Source organism: Mizuhopecten yessoensis, unplaced genomic scaffold, assembly GCF_002113885.1.
Source record: "Mizuhopecten yessoensis strain PY_sf001 unplaced genomic scaffold, ASM211388v2 scaffold9157, whole genome shotgun sequence".
NCBI classification, from domain to species: domain Eukaryota; kingdom Metazoa; phylum Mollusca; class Bivalvia; order Pectinida; family Pectinidae; genus Mizuhopecten; species Mizuhopecten yessoensis.
The window spans coordinates 1,008,989-1,032,998 of NW_018407907.1; the positions used below are offsets into that span (position 1 = coordinate 1,008,989).

Consider the following 24,010-nt stretch of genomic DNA (forward strand, 5'->3'; position numbering starts at 1 on the left):
GTGCTACGTTAATATATATACTGTTCTTTGGCCCGAAATTACTCAAATTTCCGAAGCACCTTTCAATATACAAAACCAACAAACAATTTCTTGTTGACATTCATACTACATAGTTACCTGTGTTAAAAATGGTTACATGGCGAAATGTGCCAACGACACAGTCTGATATAATTTTAAAGTAAACATAATGTCTTTTTTGCCTATCCATAAATTATTATCGAACCTTTTATGCTTACATGCTGATATTTTCCGTGGTATTTTTAAAGTACCGGCACGTTCAATGATAAATCTAGCCAATACATATATGTTTACTTTATGTCCGCCCCGAACTAATAATGTATTTTCACTCTAGATAATTCCCTTTATATTTTAACTACACAAGGTATTCAAGGACAGATCTAGCGATCTCGCCCTCTGACTTTTGAATGTGTTCAGGTATGCTGTTACGGCGTACAGGCCAGGTAAACCCCGTCTGCTGAAAGACTTGGGTAGTTAAATGTCTTAAGTGGATTGTACGTAGACTGTCACTTTGTAAGTAGGTGTATTGGCAGGATTGTGTTACTCGTGAAAAGTTCAAAGGAGAAAACGGACTTATTTTACCGGGCCATTTTGTGTTTCCTCGGTCACGTGGGTTGACAGAATGGAAAGGGAGATTAAATTGTGAAACTAATTAATGACATTATAAATAGCGTACCTTTTAAATACACCTGAATTTGATTACAGGTGAAAGTCGGAACTTGCTCTCAGGAGTGCAGCATGAACACCGCAGGCAAGGTAAGTTTGCCCTGACTAATTATGTAAAATACACCACTCTTTCTTAAATGTTACCCTAGTACAAATCTTAACTACATGTATGTTTATTGAAAAAACATATTTTGTTTAAATAAAATCAATAGCTGTCAAATTTTATACCGTGATTATGTAAGATGGGTAGAGAGAGGTTAAGGTATGATATAAACTCTCTCTTGGGTTTGGTAAGGTTGTCGGGGGGGGAGGGGAGGGGAGGGGGGGGGGGCATTCCTACCTCGATGAAGGAGACCACTGACCCCGAGTTAGTCGTAATGTAAACCATATTATTAATATAAGAGGTATATTATTATAGAGTTGATATAAAGTATCGATTAGCCTGTTGTATATAATCCTTAGTATATATATGTACCTGCTCAATAATTCATAGACAGTTAATCATGGGTTATAGGGTTAATTCTATTTTAATCTCATAAATACATACAGACGAGGTTCATGCTGAGTACTTGTAAACGAGTGACAGGTGTACATATGAATATAAAAAAAAAACTGGTCTACTATTTGCTTATATGTTTATATTACCTGTAGTATAGCATGTATGATGTCCCCGATGGCAATTAAACATTTTTTAAGGGTACATGCTTAATTTTAAAACAAATCTGCTGGTCTTGTTAAGATTACTCAACAAAACCTTTTTGATCTTTCATTTACTTATTTCTCAGAATCAATAATAATAATGGGGAATTATTTTGTTCGTTTTATATAATTTAATGTTAAAAATATGTATGTATGTATGTATGTATGTATGTATGTATGTATGTATGTATGTATGTATGTATGTATGTATGTACATGCATGCTTAAATGGATCGGATTCAACCTATCAAAAACAAATTTAAGAAAACCTTTTACACTTAATACTGAAGAAGAAATATATGATATGTATCAACAAAAAAATCCAATCTTCAAGTATCGTTTGATCAGGATTTATTTATTTTGTGTTGATAATGTCAGTTCCACATTGAATATATATACGTGTGGGGCATGGATTTTATCTATATCGACCTTTTCAATATTGATAATATATTCATGAATTATGATTCTAATCTTGAAATGATTTCAATAAAACTGCCAACATTGTCAAGAGAAGATTTCTTTAAAACTGAATTTAATTCATATTTACTTTAATCTTTTGCACATGTGTGACCCATTTCTTACCTCGCAATGTATGCAAATCGTGAGACCATTAGAAGCTCAGACGTTTTTAAATTTTAATCTTATTTCATATGCTTGTTCCAAGTGTGAACGTCCTACACTAAAACTAACTCGACACTGAATACAACACTATGTGTCTGCTACAGGGGTTTCATAGGTAAAAAAAAATGACTTTTTTTATCTTCCTTTGGGAACGTCATTCACATATATTTCATCGTAATCAAGCGACATGAATAGTCTACATTGTATTAAAAGGTGTACGATTATTGTAAAGGAAATGAAGCTAAACCAAGTATGGTACATCTTACCAAAAACAACAAAGCCATTGTATTGACCTCGCCATCTGAAATGGTATTCAAGCTACAATAGGAAATGTCGCCACCATTCGTTCATCGATTTATTTTATCATATTAACAAATATAGTCCTTACATTGGAAAGTATTTTCCATCATCGGTTAATGTGTCCTTTTACAAGAAATGGCCATTTGTGGTACCAGAATCAAATTGATAGCATTTATGGATCTCTGTACCATCACTCATATCAATGCACTAGAGAATTCCGTTAGTTTTTAGTTAACAGAAACCTTCCCTTTATTTTTCGTTTTTGATTTAACTGAAGTCAGGTAGGGTAAGGGTTTCTTTCCAGAATGATGCATTGAGGCTATTGCCGTACGTGTATCCTTAAATAAAACTCAAAACTAATCTAATACAATTGAGACCCTTTCGTTTGATTGCTGTTTTATTGGGTTTTCAGTGGATAAAGTGTTCCATTCAATTTACCATTAAGATGAAGGATATAATCTCGCTCTATGTACGCATTCACAGACAGGTTGTCACGCCCTTTTATTGTAGATCCATATAACCCGCTGTGGACACCATTATACCGACTATCAGGCCGTTATATTGTTCTAGTTCGGGTTTCAAACTATCCATAATACGGTGTCAAATTCTCAACTTGCTTGATTGTATTATTTAGTATTATTATTTTTTATAATAAACTGCTCGCAGGATTGTATCAACAATATACGAATTCCATGACCCGATAAACGATCAATGGTTTCGCCTTCAGTCTTTTTGGGGTTTTATTATTCTGATTATTTTCTTTCTAGTCTATCAGGGCTTTAAAATTCTTCTTATTTCTTTCAGTTGTGTAATGTTTGTTTATAATACATATGCAATTACTATATATATATATATATGACGTTTCATTGGATAATAAAAGCATATTGTAAATCTATGATTACTTAAACTTAGACGGGTCGAATATGCTGAAAAGTAGACCAAGGACGCTAGTCTAAGACTAGTATGCAAATGGTATATAGACTAAATTGAGTAGAACGCTGAGATGTAAAAATGTACTCAAAGAAAAGTTCTGTTTCATTTTTTTAAACTCTTTAGCTTTCCTTGCCAAGATTTGAACATATTATAAAGTAATGATGTGACAAGAATGTATTTTAACCAAATTCTTTTAAATGATATTTGAAATTGGTCTTATTTGGTTTGTAAGATAATTGGACTACAGAGACAAAAGCAGTTAAACTCGACCATGACGTAAGGAATATTTCACCATGATCATCCCTATGATATCTGATGTAAAAGATACATAACAAAGTATTGGGAATTTATAAAGTGATTACCGATGCTTCAAAAAGCTCCATGCATGATGCAAAAATAATTAGCAATACATAAAATCGGTTTTGGTTATTGAAGTTTGTTAAATACAAAGAAGAACACAGTATATATCTCAGTGTCGGTACACAGGGACACAATTCGATCTCTAATTCGATATGACTACGACCAAACTAGGAACAGCAAAGAAGAGATTGACACTTTTTTTTATTTTTGTGGAAAATGAAAAACTGTTAAACTTCACTTTCAAGCGTAGCAGACACAATCACACCAAAGAAAAACAAATATGAATCATTTCATAAGGTTGTAAATAACTACATATCGCTCCAAACGATTAAGGAAAGTATGTAATTTTGTAATTCTAACAACACGAAACACTTTTTTCAAAAAAAAATGCACTACGTTCTACACGTAAAAAGAAATATTGATTGATTTTCAATAATAAGATCGTTTGCCTATTGTCAAGGATTCTTACAAAATTATATTTTTTTAATGAAAAAATAAATACCTAGATCATGTTCGTAAAGAAAAATTTCCCTTTCTCACAATAAGACTAGTTAGAGTATGCATGTATATACTCCAAGCTCTGGACATATGGTAGGTTTATTACTTTTTCAACCTTGTGACAATCGCCCTAGAAAGGTAAACAAGGCGAGGCAATTGACATAACAGGTACATAAACAGTATTTGCTACATACAAATACTTATGTATATTCGAATTTGGTATTATGTGTATTCGACGGAGCGAAGAAAAGTTTCTGTAGAAATAGTAAATAGTGGAGAGATATCGGGTTTACAAGCTGGCTTTTAAAACCATAAAATGTTATAGCCATACTTTTCTGTTGAGTGTTTTAAATTGTAATTGAAGTTTTTACAACACAAGGACGATATGTTTTTAAAGAAGTTTGAGACAACTATTTGTTTAAACTACGCCACCATTTAAACATTTATATAATCGTAATCGTCATAGTGTAACATACTCGAGAATTACTATGGAACGATTACGTGCGTCGACTATACAAAGTAAAGTAAAGAACAAGTACATTCGAAACATTGACAGATATAAAGACTTTATTACATACTTTATAGTTGATATGGTAGATCATGCAAAGGAAATCGTTTTGTTTGCCCAAATTTGAAATCTGTGGTCACATGAGTAATTTCTTAGCAACATGCAACCGAACAATTATTTATTATAGGGTTTACATGATCATTGTGTTTCAGAGATCACTTTAAATATAAATGTTAACGCATTATCAGCGAAAGTGAAAAAGAATATGCCGAATCACTTTGATATTCGTGAAAGTAATTATTCTTTAATATATTGAAGGGAAATAATTCTGATACCATCAAACGTATATAGTGCAAGCTAACATACATATCTAAATGGGAATATTCCATATATGTAAACTTGTCGTGAAGCTAACCATGCGTTTAAAAACTTGGATTATGCTCCAGGTGATAAAAGCACTGTTAGCTTAACCAGTCATAAATGCAAAATTACAAAAAATGTTGGTATTTTTTTCCTTTTTCTTTTTTTTTTAACATTATGTCATCTTTTTCAAACAATCAATTTTACATTTGTATTAAAACTTTTTCTCTAGAATTTGAATAATTCTGTGATATTTTTTCGTTTTAATCAGGCATGCAATTAAACCTTGATAAATATCTTAAATTACATGGTCGATGTCTATCAACATTTATTAGGTTGTCAATTTTTTCATATTAATGTTACATTTAAATGAGAAGTAATGATGACATACTGCGACCTTGTATACTAATCAACATGTTTTTCAAGATAATGTACCTCCAAACAGAAAAACATCGTACGATTTATGGCCTATATTTACCAGACAATCAATGTTAAGTATTAAATTTCCGAAACGAAGGTGTGATAAAATGTGCCTAATCATCCCAGATAGGCTTCTATTTGACAGGGAATTAACATTGCGGTATATCTATGTAGGTAATGGCGTGTCATCTTCTGTCAATACGTGATGTTCCCTGGTGAATGTCAAGTCGTTTCCAATGCCAGTACTAAGTTACCATTAATAGGTGTGTTTACCTATCATTTTCTACAGTCTTGAACAATCCCGCTTCCCTGCCGAGCCAAACAAGTACCCACTGGTATTTCAATATTTACCTAACGGCAATTATCGTCAAGTTTGTATAGTAAATCGAATGTCATTTGGTTCCTTATATTCGAAAATAACAAAATGTATCGTTATTTAATATATATATTCAATAAATATTATAATACATACATACATTGTCCCCAAGTATTGTGTGTTTACTTATATACTTACGTGTGTGTATGTATACAGGTGAAAGCAGTTTGGGACTTGGACAGCCGGTATATGGGATATGCTTTATTGATTGATGGACACAATATGTAATACTGTATTTGACGTATGAGTAATGTCAACACTCTTTCGACTCTGACCTTATATGCGAATAATCCCTCTCACCTAGCACCTATCACCTTTTCAATGTGGTATTTATTCATTGGTATTTGACGAAAGTCTTAACTGGGTGTATGAAGAAGTGGATAAGACCTGCTTTGATCCGAGAACTACTCCGTTGTAATGGAGGTGCCGGATAACACTTCGATAGCCACTTAAGAACTGAACTGTACATAAGAGATACCCTGTTATTTCACTAAACGTTATCTTCATTTTTCATTTCAGCTCTGGCCTGTTCGAGATTGACTGGATTATGGTGTAATGCTCAGGATTGTGCCACGGATTTACGTGAAATTTTGCCGAGATACTCGTCCCTAAGACCCGTCAATATGCCGACCTTAACGGATACTACGTTTACGCTCTTCGTCATTTTACCTTCACAAAATGTCTGCACACTAAGACGATTATCATCCGGAATCACAGTAACTAATTTGAAATGTAATTTAGAATTAATGGCCGGATTTCCGGCGCACGTCTACCGTCTTGCATACCCGGATGGAGAAATGTTAGAAGACAACAAACGCCTTCTAATTAAGAAGACAGTTGATGATGGATACGTGTTACGGATGGTATTGGACGCTGAGTGGGACTCGTTGTGTCAGAATATCTTACAGGATAATGTAGAGTTGGTATACAGTGACGTATCCCAAGGGGGCGTGGTCCCTGCGGATCACGTGGACAGAGCTAGTTGTGCCCTTTTCATGGCCAGTCACAGAGGACAAATAAGGATGTGCAACATGCTTATATCCGTTGGTAAGTATACAGGTCAAAGGTCACTTGACAAAGATAATCCAAAGGTCACTTGACAGAAATAAATGTAAAATTAAAAGCCAAAACACTTCTTTGAAGATGATCATGTCTTCTGAACAAAAAAAACAAAAGCTAAGCTAAGAAATATATGATAAACTACAACCAATCCTGCTTTTGTGTGCGACCACCACTATAAATAGCCTACACGTATTAAGGATTCACTTTAACTACTCCCTGATATTTTATTTCATTTTGAACTAAACCTGTTAAATGAGGCCACCTGCCTAAAGGGACCACCTTTTTACTTCTTGAGGTTGGTCTCCTAATACGGGTTGTACTGTAATTATAGCATGTAATGTATCACCATATATAATACAATATTACTTTTTACTCTTTTACCTTTTTAATTTAATTTAAAAAAAACAAGTACATAAAGTCTCATATACATACATGTTTGTAACACCTGTCGTTGGGTGTTGTCAATTGACAAGGGAAACAACTCCGTCAAACCAGGTAGGACACAGTTTTTTTCTTTTCACATTTTGATAACTTAGTAAATATGATATGTACAACAGGTAAAAAGGTTACATCACTATTGAAATTAAATTACAAAACACACTGTATAGAAAATAACATCTCAATATAATTACTGACATTTTATTTAGACCGAGTAATATAAGTATTTGAGGCTGTCAGACAATGTCTATTTTCTAATTAGTGTCTCTTATAACTATTTCTGATAGAAATCTAAATGTAATTAAATGAAATGTGGCACGAATCTGAGTCGTAAAACTGGAAGCCTTAATGCATGTATTAAAAGTTTTCTTTTTATGTAGAATCAATTTCAGATTTGTAGTACATGTATATTTCTGATAGCGTGGTAATATGAAACTTCGGTATCTAGACACGAACGTCTTTTTTGAGTATATTATATATCGGCATAAAGTTTAACACTGGTTACGAACAATTTGAACAGTACGTTCACAACCATCATACCCTTTAACCTAGGTATTTGATATGAACTGCAATTACAGGTTGTATTTAATCAGAAAATGGACATATGAATAGCTGATGTATAAATATTGATTCGTATTAATGCATCGAGTTAAATCAATATCAGACATGTAATTGCTATTATTGGCCATGTTTTCATATGTTTTCATCCACTTGCAAAATGGGCAACGGGGATTATTCCAAAAGTGCATTATCGCGAATGGCAATGTCAATATTGAACTACACTGAGTATATTTATTATATGCATTGTAGATTGAAAATACATCTTAAACAGACCGTAGACCGACATTTAAATTCACACGATCAAATATCAACCTGCTCGTCTACTAAATACACATGTGTGGATATTTCAGTTCGATGTATACCGTGACGTTTTCTTTATTCGTGGGTTTCGGCTCCACACTATTTTTTAGTGTTTTCTTGGATCAATTTCGCGCAATGTTATATTATTTGCTAAATAAGAACCCTCTATAATTACAAAAAATGGGTACTGTGGAAATGTATTAGGAACTAAAATAGCGAAAATGATAACCACAAAAAAACAGATTTCACATTTCTTATTACATTATATATACAATGTCTGCCGTTTGTTATATTGCATAACAGTTCCTTTCGTCTTGTAGTGGTTGTTTTGTTTTGTTTATAATCTGTTTGGTTTAAGGCATTGATTAGTTTTGTTTGTTTGTTATTTCACCATTTGTGAAATACTAGCTGCTTACTATTTTATCTGGTACTTGTTCATTCGTCAGAGCGTCAGATAAGTAAAAGTCCTGTGCCCGTATTCATGAAACCGTTCTCATGCTAAAGCATCGATTTTTTGTTCAAGACTAATTTGTTGTACCGGTTGTATATGAATGAAAAATCTACTTTTCAAAGATTTTGAAAAATGTTGAAAAGAATTAAAGTCAGACACCGTGTTCATTATTTACATTTGACGTTTTGATCATTTGACGTGATTTAGGTAAGTTACAAGAGAACTGGTTTGAGCACAGAATCAATGCTTGAGCTTGAGAACGGTTTCATGAATACGGGCCCTGGTTTCGATGCTTAATGGGGGCATCTAAAACATAATTGTTACATTTTAATTCCCATTGGGCCCCCGGATACATTGACAAAAAACTCAGCCTTACTCTAAAAAGCATCACTGTAACCCCCAGGATGAATCTCCTTACCAGGTTTTTTTCTGGAGGAAGCGTATATCACCGTTGTAAACTACTATCAGCCTCTTATTTACTTGGCAAGAGAGAAATTATCTTCACCCAATTCTAGAGAGGATCAGACTAGTAAACCAGAGGTCCCGGTTTCAATCCCTAGCGGAGGCACTGAAAAACAATTACCTCTGATAAAATTATATATCTATAGTATTACAATAAGGGCAACAGAAAAATGCTGTACCTTTAATGTCCACAAGTAGTGGCCACAGAAAGAACAAGTATGCAGGAGTCCTTTGTCATTCCATTATGAATGGTCGATGTTTTTAATTTCAACACACAGGGAGTCATTCCCCATTTTTAGCATCTGTGGGGTCAATATACTATATATGTATATTAAATTCTAAATAATAAAATTTCACTTATATTGCCTCGACCGATCGAATGGCTTTTACGTAACCTATATCCTACCTCGATCCAGTGTTTACTTTCCTCTTATAGTATACTATCAGATGTGTCAGTGAGTTTACAAATACACCTATCGAGAGCTTTTAAAACAGCCCTAAGCACTTAGATTGCTGATACAATAATTTAAATTTGTATATCTTCATAGTTTTCCTCATTTAGTCGCTAATGTATTGATATATATTGAGCATAAACCCAAAAGGAACAAAAAGAATTTTAAAGTGGACACAAAAGCATATTTTTCATGTTTCGCAATAAATATGTTGAAAAACTCACATATACATTTTGAATTAATAGTCTATTTTGTTATTGAAAACAAACTTTGCCCATGCCAATAATTTTAACATAAGGCAACTGTATTTTGAATTATCACATAACTACTGTGTTTTTTTAATCGTATCTCATATTTATCGTAACAGTAATGAAATGCATTCACATTATTGCCGTTGTCGTCTACGTAACACAATTGTCAGACTACGTTAAACACTTGATTTAATAATAAATGACGTATGGTTCGTTTGGGGCTTAATTTCCTAACGAAAATACCCCTGGTCAGATGTAAAATGGTATGTAGGGATAACAACGCGGAAAAGAATGATCAGGTTGGCTAGAATGAAAATATTGTGATTCTACGCGTTGCAACGCGGGCAGCAGATCATTCTTTTATCTATTTATTTCCTGCGCGGTAACACACAGAGAAACACACTCGATTCTGCGGAGTAAGGGGGGGGGGGGGCACATCATGATAATATTAAATTCAACACAACAAGTCAATTACTTCTCTGAAGCTGAAGGGGGTTAAAACGGCATACTGTGACTGACTAACCCTTTTACCCTATGTAACTTTAGTAAACTGTACCATGTAATAAGTCTGGAAAAAGTCCATTATGGTCTACAGTGGTTAAAGGGTTAAGCACTCTGATATATATAAAAAAAAATCTACCTTAATCTTATCAATGAATTATTTCAATTATATCAAAAATTATATAATTAAACGGAACCAGGATGCATTCATAAAAGAAATATATATATTTCTTAGTTCAGAGCTTGCCTTGCATTTATGCAGAACCAGTTAATAGTTTGAAGGTAAATGATATTGTTTGACCTAGAGCAGATCCAAAACATTCTCGTTGAAATCTTAGCTAAACACTTAGATAAGGTCATGAACTTTTCCTTTGACGTCATTTAAGAGTGCTATATATATAATCTCACTGAACACTGGATAACGGGTATTTAGTTCTTATACTTATTCACCGACGGGATCATATACTAAAGAAAATCACTTCCAATGTCCAAGTCGTTGAATCAATAAATAAAAACTTTGAGATAAACGTTGTTCTGGGCTCCAGAAATCCATAATTGTTATTCTTTTTTAAGCGAAAATACAGATACGGTTTTGGCTTAGGAATGAAAGAAAATGGTCTTATTTGGCTAAGCACTGCTTCAAGAACACAACACATTTATCAAGTCCCTATTTTCAGAGATATAAGACGGATAAAATGTTTGCTCTTTTAGATCTTCCGACTTTTTAATTTATTATAATTTTCATTATACAGGACATTTAGATCTTCCTAAATTTCAATTTATTAATTTATTATTATACAGGACATTTTGAGCCTTCAAAAGATTACAGACCAAAGAGGATATACTAGATGATCCTCAGCTGATATACCGGTCCTCAAAACACAATATTTAAATAGACCTGTGTCCTACAAAATACAATATATTTCATCCAATATATTTACCTGTTCTGTAAGAACACAATAACATTTATTGATCTCAACTTTCGCGTACATATTCTTGTGGGCACAGTTTGTCTTATCAAAGGAGACTAGCATTGAAGTTTAATCATTGCATATAGGGGCATTGTACTGCCATTCAATTTGTGAATAGCGATGAAATAAGACACCGTTAACTTACAATTCAAACCTTTATACAGCAATATTAAGAAGAGGATACTAGATTGTTATCTTACCTGACGTATACCGATAATACATAGATCACCAGGTATGCTATATATATACCTAAGTTATTTGCTCGGGAGACCTGCACAATTATTGGTATTGAAATCTTTAACAATTGTTTGTCTGAAAAGTGTACAAACACCACTTATATATATTATATAGCTGAAATTCAATGACTCGGAAAATAATAATCATTTCATGTTAGAAAGTCGATTGAGGTAGATTGGCCTGCCTGGCCCGGCTGGCTCAGTGTTGTAATCTGCAAATGGTGTAAGGTAAGTATTGATTTTTCATATATAACGTTAATATTATTATTTTCACACTGCTGCCGTTAATATTATATAACATAAATTGAAGTAATTTAGCAACGGTGGGATATCTTTATATTAATATATCAGACGTCATTTTTGAAAACATTTTTTTGAAATATCAGAATGTTTTTGCACTGAAGTATCCGGTTTACCAATGCACTATGCCAGAGTATTCTGCGTTAGAAACTTCGATCATGTTGGCGAAATTTCACGGTCATTATAACGACCAGCTGTGAAATGCAAGTGTCGACGTACCACAATTAAATGTATCGGTTTTAACCGACGTAATTTTCTGAAATGAATTGCTTTAATTTATGTGATGACTGTTTTAGCAAATTGTGTTATTGTCCTAATAAACAACACATTGCTATTGACGGTACTTAATATAGCCCGATAGCCAACAAAGAAGCAATGTGTGTTATCGGCACATAACACCATAGGCTAAGACAGAAACTTCTTATATTTATGTTTTGATGGAGAAAGTATGCTTATTAGGTGATTCATTGCTCCTGAAGTCGTTTTTGGAAGGACTTAAATCAACAAATGCAGTGTTGTCACAATCAGATAGGTGACGTCATAATTGCAGGCAATTGACCAAATGAAATGCAGTTCTAACAAACCGATTGCATGTAGAACCGTTGTAAATATTTCGTCTCCCCAGTTTTGTCCTTATGTTTTTTCACTGTATTATATATTTTTTATAGTTTTATCTGGTAGAATACTTTCTTGTAAATGTGTTCTGCTTACTATATTACATAACCAGTGTTGTCTAACGGTCTAAGCTAGTTATATAGGTTGTCAGGAATCATTGTTTATATTCGTAATTACTGTATACCGGGGATTTTTTTTTTACAACTTTCGTCCTACGCCAATAACATCCTACTTCGCCCAGTGTTGATTTTGCATTTCACATTTAATTACTATGTAAACGATGTTGTTGACTAATGCTCGCTGTTATGATAAATTCTCCTCTTTTTTGAGGGCGAAAAAAGACGAAAATTAGTCTGCAGCGAAAATTTCTCCGTTTACATTTGTCATTTTTTTGCTTAGAACTAAAAGTGAAAAATATTTTGATAAATGTGTGACATCAATGATAATTTTACAGTAATATGTTTAAGGCATTGGTCAATGTACTTTAAAAACAATTTATATGGGATTTGATTTAAAGAGATTGCCATTTAATTCTGATGTCTTCATTTTAATCTTGAATAACAATATATAAATTATGTAGTGAAAGAAAAGTCTAATAAACTATAAAAGCGTTTTATCAGCAACCTTAATTGGCATTAAACATGATAACATCATTATAATGCTGACGGTATCAATTGGGTAACTGCACTTATAGCAGTATGTCTGCCAACTTAAAACTGTAATTACAAACATCATGAGGCACTGAATAATTAAGCCGGATCAGATTTGCTAAATAAGGAAGAACAAACGGTCAGTCAGGGTAGTAGAATCATTTAAGATATTATCAATATAAATATAAACTTTATTTATTTGGCAACAATTATGAAACATGTTAATCCATTCCTATTCACGTCCGATCGGGGAGCCGAAACACGGCTGACTCGGTGAAAGACGAGTTCGTTATCCACTACGCCACCCGACTACCCTTAAGTATAAAGTAAGATATCATATGATGGTATGAAGGTCAGGTATCGATATGGTCCCGTTTCACTGCATTTACAGGTGTATAACATCGTTGTTCGTTGATTTTGATATGCAATATAACAGCTGACCTAATAGAATATGTTATGCTAAATGTTACATAACCATCTTGGTTAATGGAACATGAGTGAAGGACACTTAGACAAACCAGATAAACCACTAACTGTAATTTTAGTCCTTGATCGAGTAAATGGCTTAATTATGACCATATATGGCTTTAATGGCTAAATGATGTCCATATATGGTGTAAATGGCTAATTGATGTCCAGATATGGCGTAAATGGCTAAATGATGCCCAGATATGGCGTAAATGGTTAAATGATGTCCAGATATGACGTAAATGGCTAAATAATGCACAGATATGGCGTAAATGGTTAAATGATGCCAAGATATGACGTAAATTGCTAAATGGTGTCCAATTATGGTGTGAATGGCTAAATGATGCCCAGAAATGACGTAAATGTTTAAATGATGCCCATATATGACGTCAATGGCTAAATGATGCCGATATATGGCGTAAATGGTTAAATGATGCCCAGATATGGCGTAAATAGATAAATGATGCCCAGATATGACGTTAATGCCTAAATGATGCAGTAAAACTTTCTACATCGACCTTCCAAAGATTTAAATAAATACTTCAGTTCTTAATATTAATGGTAGAGATATGTCTTTTCTTATTGTTGAGATAACACATATTTTCACTTTGATAACTGTATTGTAAGTTTGACGTTGACGCCAGTGAGTCGAGAGTGAATATCACTCTTTTCACAAACTGATTATAAATTAAGAATGTATAAATAAAAAATCATTAACTGCTCATCATCAAACATGATCAACAGAAAACTAAGAGCTATTGACCCTGTAAATAAAACCTTAAACTGATGCATTGATATTACACACTAAACCATTATTCTGCAAGTCAGATATGGATAGATCTTTTTTAGATACGCATATTTTGCTTCTACCGACAGACAAAACGATCTAATTTTACTAATCCTAATATATTACTCTCCAAATATTGAATATGATTGATATCCGTGAAACTTCTATTACTCTGACACTAGTAACAAATATTGTTTTAAAGGTTCCTGACTTGCCGCAGGCAAAACTCCAAAGATTTCCACTACAGTACATTTGTGCAAACATTAACTTTCCCAGAATGTCATTATGAATATAACTGTAGTGCGATAAGGCCAGGGTACTATACATTGATTAGGTATGTAGCTCATTCAGTAAGAACAACATCACATTTACATTGATGTGATATCCAGGGTTCCAATCATAGACTAACCCCGTTGCATTTTCACAATCAGAAAACATTTGTTATCTCATTTTTCAATCTTATTTACATTATCATGAACATTCTCTACATGGTATGATTTTCAACCAACGCTTAATTACAGGTTTTTGGCAGTGGTACGTTGAACTTTTACCGCAGAACATAATAATTTATTCATTTTTGTAGACGCTTGGTATAAGATAAATATGGTTTAAATAAAATTACCCAAACTCAAAACAAGGCATCGATTACCATATTATTTTACTTTTATTAATAAATCCAAACATGCGTGTTCGTTGAATAAGGGTTGTTGTTATTGTTGTTGCTGCTGCTGCTGTTGTTGTTGTTGTTGTTGTTGTTGCTGTTGAGTGTGTGTGTGTGTATTGTTATGGAGACATTGAGCAATTTTATGGTCGTCATCATCATCATGATGTCACTGGAAAATATTCTATTTAATTGCACAATAACAATACTACTGATTAATATTTTGGCCATATAGTTGCTATATGTTGATCTATTTCACATTAAGATAACTGTCATTGTCGTTTAGATATTTTCTCCAGTTTAGAAAGACAAGTTGATTAACTCTGTTAAATAAAAATAAACATTTTAAGGCGACACTGTTTATACAAATGTAAGTACCTTTAGACATTCTATCACATGTTGTATTTGTATTAGGACACCCGGTCAACAGTACCCTCACTGTAGTCATCAGGCTAGGGAAAATTGACATAGTCTACATAAAATCAACTTGGTAGCGAGGAATCAATACACACTATTTGCCAAATAGTAATTTACTTCATTTACTTATTTAAAAATCGAATATTGCGTGTTCGAAATTTCAACCTTGCAAGAGTACACCTATTTCAAATCGAAGGCACTAAACGAGCAAAGTAGAAGAGTAGTGTGGTTCTATGAAGCGAGTGAATGGATGTACAAATTAATTTGGTTGGATGTTGTAAAGAAAAGGTAAAGGTGATGCCTACCACTATGAACAGCCGCTAATTGACAAGATGAATTTGTAAAGCTGAGGTGAAATGGCAACACAGTTGCCTCGATAGTTAGGCCTCGGAGAAAGTTAGGGAGAACGCCTCCGATTCTGCTTCTGCCATCATTAGTGACGTCATCGTATTGTTTATAAGAACCGGATACTAACGAAGATAAGGAAAGGAAGACAAGTTAGGGAGTTAAAAGGGCTTCTTCTATGCACGATTTATTTGTTCAGTGACTTAATTCAACATTAGGTATGGTTATTACATTGTTACATTGTAACATTATCAAAACATATTTTTGATACGTTATAACATTATTATGATATAATATTTATACTTTTTATCATTGTTATAAAATTATGACAATATACCATGTTGTTTCTTTTTACGCCAATGGTGATTTTTAAAATTTGATAATAAACCATAAGATCCTTCAGGGTCAAATGGCGTTTTTATGCTAAAACCTGTTTATTACATGCGTTTTCATGATCACTCCAATAAGCGATCTTTGTAGACAGGTGCTAAAATATATACATTATTTCAAATTGGGTCAATTTTTCGAACTCAGTTGTACAAACTGTAGACAAAGAAATTGTAATATTACCATCACATTTTCTGATAGGAATTCTTTTAAATTCCAGAGCGTACATTATTTTATTTTTTAACAATTATGAAAATGGATTGTCCACGATTTTGCTATAAAATGTTAATACCTTTTGACAATTGAAGAAATGTGGAACTGGCAGAGTGTTAAGCGACGAGATATTTTAAAGGCGTGATGCCTTACACCATATTTGCTCACAAAACTGGTTTTAAGGCTATAAACTCGTGTATATATGGATCTGAATCATGACTTACGAAGAACACATAATTACAACGTTTCTCAACATACGGTAGTCTAGTCAGTATTTACCTTGTAGTAATTTGGTATGCTAATTACATATCTACAAGGTGTACCTTCTTGTACTTCTAGGTGCCACCGTTAATTGGAAGACTCGGTTCGGGAGGACAGCCGTCCATGCGGCGGTCAGTGCGGACTGTGTTTGTATCCTGGAATTACTGGCCGCCGAAGGAGCTAAGGCCGACGTTGAGGATGTCCAGGGGGTCACTCCAAGTCAGACAGCCATAACTTACGGATCTACTCTTTGTAGTAAGAAATTACGCCTGATGCAGTTAAATCTCAGAGGCAAGTCCGCGCATGCGCGAGCTTCCGAGAGGATTGTTTCAAGGCCGCCGCGAATTCCTAGTGAACCGGTTCGCCGACCGCCAAATTTACCATCGGAGACTTGGCGGAGACCTACCACTGTCCATGTTAGTTTCCCAGGAGTCAGTGATACATCGAGGGTAAAATCATTTGACAAGCTTGTTAACATTACAAGTGCAAATTCACACCTCGGCGAATGTAAACATTCCAGTTCGAGTGGGTTCTTCGCTCCTAATCACCATGAAATGTATTTGGAACGAGCAAGAACTTTTTCGAGGGGACAAGAAAAGAGACATCTAAATCACTCAGAGGATGGCGGAAATGTTTTGTTTGGAAAACAACTGACGATTCTTCGATCGAAACGCGTGTTAAAGTTTGGTTCAGACGATGATATCGGTAATTCTAGAAGCCACACTCCGGGAAGTTTGAGATCCGAAGGATGTTTTACGCCTGCGTTGCTCAACAGAAACAAATCTGCCTTGTCAATTAACAGTGACCAATATGGCAAAGATCACGGAACGGACACTACAAAAATGACGATTCGTCCTGGCAAAAAATCTCCGAAATATGTGCGGTTTTCAGCAAACGAACGGTAAGAACTCAATATATATTTTGATGAATCGCATCTTTGATAACGTTAAATGCTACACTAATCATGTACTAAATTACGTTTTAGCTACAGTAATCTAAACCTACACATATTAAGTCGAAGTTGAATAGTCGCGACCTGTGTCCCTTTGTGATAACTGTTTTGTGACCTCACTATGTTACTGTACAACTATACGCCAGTCACATATTGTCCTGTACCTCTTCCCATTGTGATAAATTTGTTACCGTGACAAATTGTTATGGCCAGCTTGACATGATCTGCTTTCCTTTGTGACAACTGATCTTCTGTGACAAAATGTTGTTATCTCTTTTTCTATGTGACAACTCTTTTCCTGTGACTATGTGACAACCCTATTCCTGTGACTATGTGACAACTATTCTCGTGTGACAAATTTTCCTAGTTTGCTTTCTCCTTTGTGACAACGGTTTACCTGTGAAAAATTGCCATGATCTGATTTTTTTATGTGACAATTTGTCGTCTGTGACAAATTGTTGTTCTCTGCCTTTTTGTGACACTTGTCTCTTGTGACAAATTGCCGTGATCTGCTTCCTTTGTGACAAGAATTATGCCCTTGACTCTGTGACAACGGCTCACCTGTGCCATATTATCTCGATCGTCTCTCCTATGTTACAAGTATAGTTCTGTGACTAACTGTTGTAAACAACTACCGTTTCTGATGACTTTACTTCTGTGACAAACCGTCATGACCTGCGTTTCTACTTGTGACATCTGCACTTATGTGACAACTAAAACTCATGTGTATTAACTTGCACCGATATGACTGAATCAAGATTAAGCAATTAAGATAGGAACTAATGGATACGAATGCAGATTATCATATAACCAACCAAAGCGTGTACAATTTCCAAATTTTGAAATAGTTAGGCCTCGGAGAAAGTTAGGGAGAACGCCTCCTATTTTGCTTCTGCCATCATAAGTGACGTCATCGTATTGTTTCTTATGACATCACAATGACTGACATCACACATTACATTTAAGCGTTCGATAATTTGATTACATTTCATAGCAGTTTGCTTTTATCTATATAAATAGAGAAAGGATTATGTACCTTCAAAGGGTACATACCTTTTCTGAAACTTCTTTTAATTCACGAATGGAGGTACAATGTGTTAATGATATGTTCCTATGAATAGGAAACAGGGGAATGAGTGCATTATGCAAAATGTTTCTTTGTTGGCTTTGATACAAAACGCAGAACTGTATTGTGATAATTTATGTGAATATCATTCATTAAAATATTGCATTTGAAAAGCGTTTATATCTAGGCTCTGGTCTTGATGCAGTAAATATTTATCAATGATATATTTAGAATATGAAATGAATAATGAAACATACCAGTCTTATTTCATATCATGTAAATACTTCAAAAAATGTCAAAAATCAATTATACGGTTTTAAATCGACCCAGTGTATTATCTTGCTAAGTTTAACTACATTCATTTCATATATCTAAAAAGCCTCACTTTTTTTCCTAAACATTTAAAGAGATAGATATAAAATTCATATAAATTACATTTATATTCATGTGAAGTTTACACGTACCGGTATACATATAATAAATGTAGCGTAAGTTGTATTTGCAAAGCACCTTTGAATGTCGGGTTTCCAAATATTTACAATGCAATCGAGATAAACATGAAAACACGTATGAATGGTACTTCCCTATGTGAGTAATTGTTATGAACAAATTGAAACGTTTTCAATCCATCCCCTATCACGAATAATATTTCCGGCCGAACGAGCACATTTGATTAAAAATCAAAGTTCACCCCTGCACGTCGAGGATTGAGAAATAATTTATCGAAAGAGGCGTCTTGCATGTATGTGGGAACATTAGAAAATTGGGGATTTGCTTTTGGGCCCTGTACATGGGGACATAAAAACGACCAAAATAAATCAGCTGCACCCATTGCAATATTTGGAATCTTTATCTCTCTTTCTACTTCTAACTACCTTTTACCTCCTACCGCCTAGCTTGGCAATACCTCACTTCTAGCTTTAATGTTGAGCGTTCGCCCAGGGGAGAAAGACAGTGGGTTCTGTCCCTAGGCCGGGACATACCAAAATCCTCAAAAATGGTAGTTGTTATTCCCTGCTTAACGTTCAACTGTAATGGTAATGACAACAACTGGTTCGCCCGTTGTCAGTATAATATGACCGGGCGGGATACTGAGTTGTGTGCCTTCGGCATGGTATTTCAGTGAGATAGCACAATAAAATCGGCATCGGTTCCGCGCTATGACAACTAGTACACCAAAATACCCTGTCTCCGACAAACATACACACATGCACGCTTACACAACACACATGGAGACACGTCCTTAAATGACCTAAGCTGTTAATAGGACGTTAAACAAAATAAAACCAAACCAAACCAATCTTTACAAATAAAAAATCGGTAACATTAGATCTTGACATTTCAGGGCAGGGTTTGGTTTTGTATTGAAATGCCACTCTGTTTCTTACTGTATGTAGCTCGCATAGATATTGGATATCAAAGACAGAATTCAATTACACTGTACATGACGTACAAAAAAAAATATCAAGCAAATTACAGATACTATTAAGGTTTACTAATTACAAAGTGAAATTAATGAAAAAATTATAGAGACTTAGCTTATATTTCTTCCGGTCCCATTATATACTAATTCGGTCTATATGCTATTGATATGGGCACAATGAAGATTTCTTTAGAGGTAACCGAATGCCTTTTGTGAACGAACAAGAAAAGATTACAACGTGTATTTAATAGTTAAATTCGCTATCTTACTCACAATCGTCATTACATATTTTTTTCATTTTTTTTTCATTTCTCATTTCAAACAAAGAAAAATTTTGTCACAGGGTTTTGGTAAAAACATAAAGAGAAGAACGTAAACTTCAAACTAATCGCAGATTTCCTCTGAATTTAAATTATTCTTATTGAATACTGAGTCCCTATAAGTAGTGAAACATACTTAACCAGATCACCTAGCCCCAGTTGCTAAAAGATTGGTTAACTTCAACAAGTGGTAAGTGAAACTTCAAAGTAGTGTCTCTTAAAATCCAAGGCCTTTCAAGCCAAAAATTATCATCTTATCTGTCTCAACAAATCTTTGGTAGTGAAAAAATATCAGATGTTCTTAATTTTTGTTTTATCGATACTTTTCTCCTAACTGCTGAGTAAATCTAACCAAGCTTTGTGAAACCGAGGCCTTGTTTCTTTGTCCTTATTTGGTTGTCGACAAAAACTATACATGTTTTTGGAAGATGCATTTAATAGGAGCGTTTATATCACAAAATCTTCTGTAGAGGCATTTGAACAGGTGACATAGTTGTTTTTGTTTATTTTTCAATTTTTAATTTCTAATCACCGTTGATAAGTCGTTTGGAGCAAAATCATGAAAAAATAAAAGCACGTTTATGAAAAATCCTTAAAAATGGAAAATACAAACATATATGAAGGTTATATATCTCATTTACTTGATATTTCATGTTATACATCACCCTAATTGGTTGTGATAAATAACGTTTCTACCATTCCATGGACATTGTACATGTTGTTCTATGTACATGTAATCGTTTTGATTCAGAAAGTTGATGAATTTTGACCTTGTGAGCTGAATTCTGTGACACAACTTTTTATTTAACATTTGTCGAACAATTAAATTGCGATACAAATTTGGCTCTGATGAAATGTATCGATCAGGGACAGTTTCACAACGGAAAAGAACACTAAAATCACTTAAACTGATATTTATATGTATTTTGAATGCAATTAATCGCACTTAAGAAGTATACATTAAACAAAACTCTGAGAAGTATGGATAACAATGATGACTTCTTGAATAACTTACATATACCCGAGACATAACCCCACGAGCCGTTTGCAATATAATTCTTCAAAATTTAATGTTCGTAATTTTTCCCGTCACTAAATTTGGATTGCCTCTGCGTTTGTCCCCGCTCTTGCTCTCTAGGTTATAGGTTACAATACATTGATCAGTATGAGGAGTTCCGAATTTAAAGTTCATGTCATAAAAGGTAACTTGGGTTTATAGAATGAGCAGGCATGTGTATTTAATCAGTTGGAAGTTTGACAACTCAGTGATAAATTTAAAGGGCGCCATAATATAAACATTGTAATTGTTATTTTATCAGAGTACTGTCAGCTTAGTTATCAAAATATACTAATTTGAAGGCTTAAGGACCCCTGTCCCCCTGCTTTTTGTGGTTTTTCGTACCTACAGTAACCTCCCTTCAACTTTCGTTTGGATATAAATGTTCCACAGCTGGGCCAAAACAGTTCCATTGACCAGGTAGCTCAATTGGTCAGAGCGATAGTATATCAATCGGAAGTACAGGGTTTGAATCCCGGTCTAACCCTTCTTAACTGTTTCCACTCAAAACACCTTTACCGATTATATTTTGTTTATTTCATCTTTACTCTTTCTCATAAATGTCCCAAAAAGAATGATGTATCAAAGATATAGTCTTGCCGAAAAAAATTGTTTTCATCACTTAGTTCCAGTTTTTGGAAGTGGCACGGGGATCCTTAAATGTCAAAACTAAGCGAGCTGTATAAGTAGTCTTTAGCCTTTTGTTTGATATATACTATATATAGATATACATCATGACTGGCATTAGCTATATGTTGTTGAAGCTGTGTTGTATCAATTACATAGAGGTCTATTAGTTTAATTACAATTTAATTACCATTTAATATACTCAAGTTTTCATAATCATTATGTGTATTCAAATTACCCATGGCTTTTTATGACATTAAATATGATTACTCTAAGATAATAACTATCAAATAATATATAATGATAACAAGAATAATTGAAAAGTCCCCCAGGCTAATGGAGAAACAAGGTCCTGTTAGAGTTTGAAAATATTGTGTTAAGGGTCCCTGTCCCACTGCAACGGGGTCCGTGAAAACAACAAAAAAAGAAAACAAAAATACGGAAAATCTTTAAAGAAAACATTCAAATGTACATATCTATATTAAAATAACCGACTCACTTTTACTTCATGTTGTTTTGATTACAGATTTTGGACGATTTTCCCTAGGACAAACACCAACGTAAACCCCGAATCAATAAAACGGAAGATCCACCTTGTTGCTGGAACAAGGAAGACTCAAGTTCCCCAACAGACAGATTATAAATACGGCGATTCACATGGAGCATGGCTAAAGAAGAAGAAAGAAGTAGAACGGAAATTAGAACCAGATTCTTCTGGCGATGAAAGCGATGGAAATGATGACAAAAATGACGAGGCTTTTAAAAACTGGATAGAAAACAAAAAACATCCACCGGAGTCTAAACGTCACGTGACTGGAAATCGGCCAATCCACGGCATCATTACAATCGGAAGTACAGAGGTCGGGAATGCAGCGCAACCGGATTCCACCTTCAACATCCGGGCATATAAAGAGTGGTTAGGCAGGCGAAAACAGCATGGTCCTAAATCACACCGAATGCGCACTATGCAAGATTTCATGGCGCAGAAACGGACGCTGGAAGAGAAAAGACAGCAACTTTTGTTGACCGCTGTTTCGTACGATGAGTGGCTTGAACATACTGGAGAAAAACAGGCTTTAATTCGACAAATCCTTGGTGCTGACATAAACCAACTCAGAGTGATAGAAGAAAGGGAGTTACAGAAACGTCCCAAACTGTATAGTGCGAATGGTCAGATAAAAATGGCCACCACCGAGAGTGGAACAAGGACAGTAGGTGGGCAGGACAAAGACGCATTAAGGAAAGAACTATTGCGGTATAATGCATCCGTGCACAAGCACGAGGCTCCCCTCAAAATTAACAACTGAGCGTTGCTCTAGCGCACCGTATCAGAGTGTTTAGACAAAAATACAGAGAAAAAAATCGACAGAAATATCTTATTTAGAAGTAGCATATTGTCTTGGGTTGTAATAGAGACACATTTGTCCGTTCAATATGACATACTGTAAACCGCTCTGATTTCGCGCGGGGAAATTTTCTCGGTTAAGTTGTATTGTATTCGCTATGTATAAATCCTTCCTTAAAGTTTCGACGCAATTAAATCCATTATATTACTTGACACGGAGTGTTGTTCTTAACTATTTAACCTTGAAAATAAGAGCATCACGAAAATATAGCAAAAGTTAAGCATCAAGAACATACTTATTATTAATGGGCAAAAAGATCAAAATCTACAGTACTGTGAAATAAGATATTTTCATGGGACCCCAACATTATTTTGTCGATACATGAATTCGTGGATTATAACTTCCCACTCATACAGACTAATGTGGGTTTTTTTTATCAAACTTGTAATTATTTGGCGGATGAAGAGCACTAACGAAAACAATGAAATAAAAAATCACGAAAATCAGTGATTTCACAGTATGTGGAGTACATTTTTTCCTTTCTGTTTAAAAGGACATACCTCAAAAACCCTGTAAATTTTGGACAAATGAGGTATGGTTTGTTAGGTTCTTTATAACAGTTATCACGTTTTCTTAAATAAACTGTTTGTGACTGGAACGATTAGAGGAATA

General features: G+C 34.3%; 1 protein-coding gene across 1 annotated transcript; it reads left to right on the forward strand.

Annotated features, from left to right (window-relative positions):
• The first annotated feature begins 567 nt into the window (after positions 1 to 567).
• Positions 568 to 23,550, forward strand: LOC110457506. Its single transcript, XM_021508818.1, has 4 exons — positions 568 to 774; positions 6,278 to 6,805; positions 16,626 to 17,448; positions 22,519 to 23,550. The coding sequence occupies exons 2-4, from the start codon at positions 6,382 to 6,384 to the stop codon at positions 23,297 to 23,299; spliced, it is 2,028 nt and encodes a 675-aa protein (XP_021364493.1). The 5' UTR covers positions 568 to 774; positions 6,278 to 6,381; the 3' UTR covers positions 23,300 to 23,550.
• The last annotated feature ends 460 nt before the right edge of the window (positions 23,551 to 24,010 follow it).